This window comes from Mercenaria mercenaria, chromosome 9, assembly GCF_021730395.1.
Source record: "Mercenaria mercenaria strain notata chromosome 9, MADL_Memer_1, whole genome shotgun sequence".
NCBI classification, from domain to species: Eukaryota; Metazoa; Mollusca; class Bivalvia; order Venerida; family Veneridae; genus Mercenaria; species Mercenaria mercenaria.
Window position 1 is genome coordinate 22,158,564 of NC_069369.1, and position 4,350 is coordinate 22,162,913.

The 4,350-nt window shown below is 34.3% G+C and overlaps 1 protein-coding gene across 1 annotated transcript; it reads right to left on the reverse strand.

Annotated features, from left to right (window-relative positions):
- Positions 1-1,682: 1,682 nt before the first annotated feature.
- LOC123546029 (uncharacterized) lies at positions 1,683-3,979 on the reverse strand. Its single transcript, XM_053551988.1, has 4 exons — positions 3,820-3,979; positions 3,174-3,555; positions 2,475-2,694; positions 1,683-1,982 (listed from the first exon to the last, which is right to left on the reverse strand). Exons 1-4 carry the CDS (start codon positions 3,908-3,910, stop codon positions 1,755-1,757), a joined length of 921 nt encoding a protein of 306 aa, XP_053407963.1. The 5' UTR covers positions 3,911-3,979; the 3' UTR covers positions 1,683-1,754.
- Positions 3,980-4,350: the final 371 nt, after the last annotated feature.

Below are 4,350 nucleotides of genomic sequence, written 5' to 3' on the forward strand. Positions count from 1 at the left end.
ACATACAATTCAGCAAGGGGGTCCACCATAACAGTCTCACAATTCTGCTCGCTCCATCTGGAAAAGCCAAAATTATGCATATATTTGCATAGTGACGGTATGAAGTAAGCAGTTATGCGTCTAAATTATCTGTTCTTTGTTGAAAAGTCATTAGTGTCTTGTGGAATGCTATTGTGTACTGACAATGAATCCAGGTACAATAGATGGTTAAATAAATATCGAACACATTTGAGAAACTGTGATCAGAATAACATATACAAAACGAAGACCAATGTGGTCTTTTAACATGCTTATATTCAATTTGACTTAACATCCTAAATGATACGAAATGTATAATTATCTACATGTAGTTACATGTATCTTTAAAGTAATTCTTATGATATTCAGATGCATGAGATGCATGAGTACAGCTGAACTGAAAAACATGTCATCGAATGAACTTTACCAGTATTTGAATTGGCTGGATGCTAATATTATAGCGGGGTTATATGTATATGAAAACTATCTAACTATCGAATTAATCTTTCCCTACCTACATTTCAATGAAGAATCGAGATCCACAGTGACATGAGAGTTCAAAGTGTCTGGTTCTTTTATCCTGTAGATGATATCGGCGGCGTCATGGACATTTTGTACTATTCCCCTTGACTCAGCCAAAGCGGAGTTTCCATCTTGAATTGGTAATACAAAAGTCGAAAATGCTGATAATTCAAAATGTATTTTAATTAGAATTACCAAACCTCACATAATGATTGATTAGTAAATGACCTTTGCTCTCACGTAGCATTATGTCTCTTGATCAAGTAAAAGCTGAGTTTTTCCGTTGTTTTAGTAAACAAATGGGGCTTTTTGACTTTATCTAAGTAGCTTATTGATGGATCTTCATGAACCTTTACAAAAATGTAAATCACTATATGGCGGTCGTGCATGCGTTATTCCGCCAGGATCACTTTCATTTCATTAACCAGAGTTATTGCCCTTTAATTATTATGCAATCCATAATTCTTACATAATAAAGTATACCATTAAGTATAATATAAGTTGGTGGTACACGCGTATCTTTCATCGGGATACTGCAGAATTATTGCCCTTCAATTGTTTCAAAATTCATAAATTCTCACGACACAAATTATCCATCATTGATGGGTCTTCATGAAACTTTATTCAAATATATATCAATACAGGGCAGAGCTTTTCCCTTGATTTTGTAAAAAATAAGAACAAGCCAACCGTTGCATGGTCCTTTTTTACATAACTTGTGTATATCTGGAAATCAAATATCTATTAAAATATAGACTAGTCAACATAAAACAACTTTTTCGGCGGAAAATATAAATTCACTGAACTGCTCGTTTCTTTTATAGTTTCATAAGGCTTTTAGTCATATGTAACCGTTTTATATTATATTCCATATAGACAGATGTTAGAACACAACGTACACTGTATGTGCCTGATATTCCTTTTATGTATCCCATTGATGAAGTACTGCTATGAAGTTTGCAATGTCCAATACTTGTATGTGCTCTATGATACATTTTTACAAACGAGATAATAGAGAGAGAAAAACAATCTTCTGATAAAATAACATATGTTAGAAGAAGTTAGATATTTGCATAAGCACCAATATCATAATACATATCTTACTTTTCAGATACTACAAGAATTGTTGTTGTATTTCAATGCTCATTTTCATGTTTTAATTTATTTTCTCATATCATGAACATACCATCGCTTTAATAATATCTATATTTTTATCATTTTCCAACTAGAGATGTGTGAGGCACGCGTTTGTAGAAATAAATTGGTTGACTGGTTCCCTCTCCAAGTGTATAATATCCTCGAACATTCGGGTCCCATGCAATACTTTCTCCCTGCATTTCGTGGTGGTATGGTAGATGTTCCGGGGTACCAGACATGTGCTTCAAATAGTCACCGTCAGGAACATAGTAATAGTTTACAGCGCCAAGAGTTTTGATCAATACCTAAGGATGAATAACATCGAACCATTCATTGCTCTCAAACAGAAATAGTCAAAATATATAAACGTCAACAAGAAACATCCTTCTGGATTTCTGGATGGCTTAATTCAAATACAAGCTCTTAATATTACATTTCAACGCAAAAAAATGATGGTCGTGTATCACTGAAGTCCCAAACATATGTCCTTTCAAAGAATGGCAATAATAAGTGTATATTGGCGTTTAATAATAAGCCTTTTGCAAGAAAACATTTATATAAACAGTTAACTACATGTCACGTGCTTGTAGTACTAGTACTGTCTGTGTAAACTCTGGTTACTGTTTATTTTGTTACATCTGTGAGTAGCAATACCTAATGGATTTTACACATTTTCTAAATAATTTACGATGGATTGAAGAAAAATAATGTGCTTTATTTCAGCAAGCTTTTGTAATGCTACAAAACGCGTAAATACTCCATCGCACTTAATCATATAATTGCATTTGCTTGCTTACCTCATAACCTGTTGGTGATATATCTCCTGCCACCGGGTCGTTCCGACTGCTGTGTATGCCATTAAGGTGTATACCGCCGCTCACCGATGCGGTATGGGAGGAACCCCAAGCACTCGATGGCAGTTTGACCATTTTCCCCTTTCCGCCATGGACCTTGGATACTACATACAATTCAGCAAGGGGGTCCACCATAACAGTCTCACAATTTTGCTCGCTCCATCTGAAAAAGCCAAAAGTATGCATATATTTGCATAGTGACGGTATGAAGTAAGCCGTTATGCGTCTAAATTATATGTTCTTTGTTGAAAAGTCATTTGTGTTTTGTGGAACAATATTGTGTACTGGCAATGAATCTAGGAACAATAGATGGTTAAATAAATATCTAGTACTTTTGAGAAGCTGTGATCAAAATAGCATAAACAAAACGAAGATGAATATGGTCTTTTAATCGGCTTATATTCAATGTGACATAACATCCTAGATGATACGAAATGTATAATTACCTAGTTACATGTATCTTTAAAGTAATTCGTATGATATTCAGATGCATGAGATGCATGAGTACAGCTGAACTGAAAAACATGTCATCAAATGAATTTTACCAGTATTTGAATTGGCTGGATGCTAATATTATAGCGAGGTTATATGTACATGAAAACTATCTAACTACACTTATCAAGCGAATTAATCTTTCCCTACCTAAATTTCAATGAAGAATCTAGGTCCACAGTGAAATGAGAGTTCAAAGTTTCTGGTTCTTTTATCCTGTAGATGATATTGGCGGCGTCATGGACATTTCCTCCTGTGTCGGCAATATAGATGCAATAATCACCATGGTTACCAGGACATGGTCCGCATGCAATATCCTCCCAGTCTTTATTTACGGCGTGATTTATTGTAATTTTTGCTACTTGACGGCCGGAGGTGACGTCAATGGCATATATACTGTGACTATGATCACCAGAATCGTTGTGTGTATACAAAATGTTCGGATGAATGCGACTTGCGCATATACCAGAAGCCTCTCTGACGTCATGAGAATTGAGAGTGGAAATCGTTTGCCCGTCTTCAAAGTTAGGAGCTAAAATATAACAGAAAAATAAATTTAATACATAAAGCAACGAAATGCGATAAAGGCATCAGTTATTTGCCCTGTCATACAGGTCTGAATAAGTGTGCATACTTAGCTGGAGAAACGCCACACAAGACACAATATTAAGGTAGAAAAGATCCGATAAATTGTTACTTAACTATGATAAAAATATCACATGTAAAATATTTTCAAAATGTTAAATCATAACCATAAATAATAATTTAAACGAAACAAAGTAACTACGTGACTCACAGTATCTTCTTGACAGGCTTGCTTGTTCAGACAGAGCTGAATATATTACAATTACACAGAAAATTGAGCAAACTGTAGACAGTGACGCCATTTTAAAATATCTAAAGAATTATGGAGATCAAAATGTCATTTTAAGTTCAAACCTTATCTCTGCCCAAGTGCATCAGTAGTTAAACTTGTGAATAGGCTTGATAAATGTTCTTGAAAATGAACTTCTGATATTTGAACTTCCGTAGCTGTGGTCTTGTTCCTTTACGTCGATATGCTGACAACATTGAAACTCAGCATGACGAGTTTTTGAAAAGCGGCCTTTTGAAAATCTTAAATTTGATATGCATAAAATTTACAGAACAAAATGACACTCTTAACAGTTGACGAAATTGATATACGAGCATTTTACCTTTTTAAAATGTTTATATACCATCTCAGTTTTAATGTTAATAACATCATTAAATATATTTTCTATCTGTTATAAGAATGATCCAAAATAAACAAGCAGCTACATCATACTAAAGCAGCTGTTCTTTTTAC

Coding starts and splice junctions, on each gene's coding strand:
- LOC123546029 (XM_053551988.1), bottom strand. CDS start 3,910: ATGGCGTCACTGTCTACAGTTTGCTCAATTTTCTGTGTAATTGTAATA. Junction 3,556..3,819: donor AAGCCTGTCAAGAAGATACT/GTGAGTCACGTA, acceptor GTTATATTTTAG/CTCCTAACTTTGAAGACGGG. Junction 1,983..2,474: donor TATCACCAACAGGTTATGAG/GTAAGCAAGCAA, acceptor ATTCATCCTTAG/GTATTGATCAAAACTCTTGG.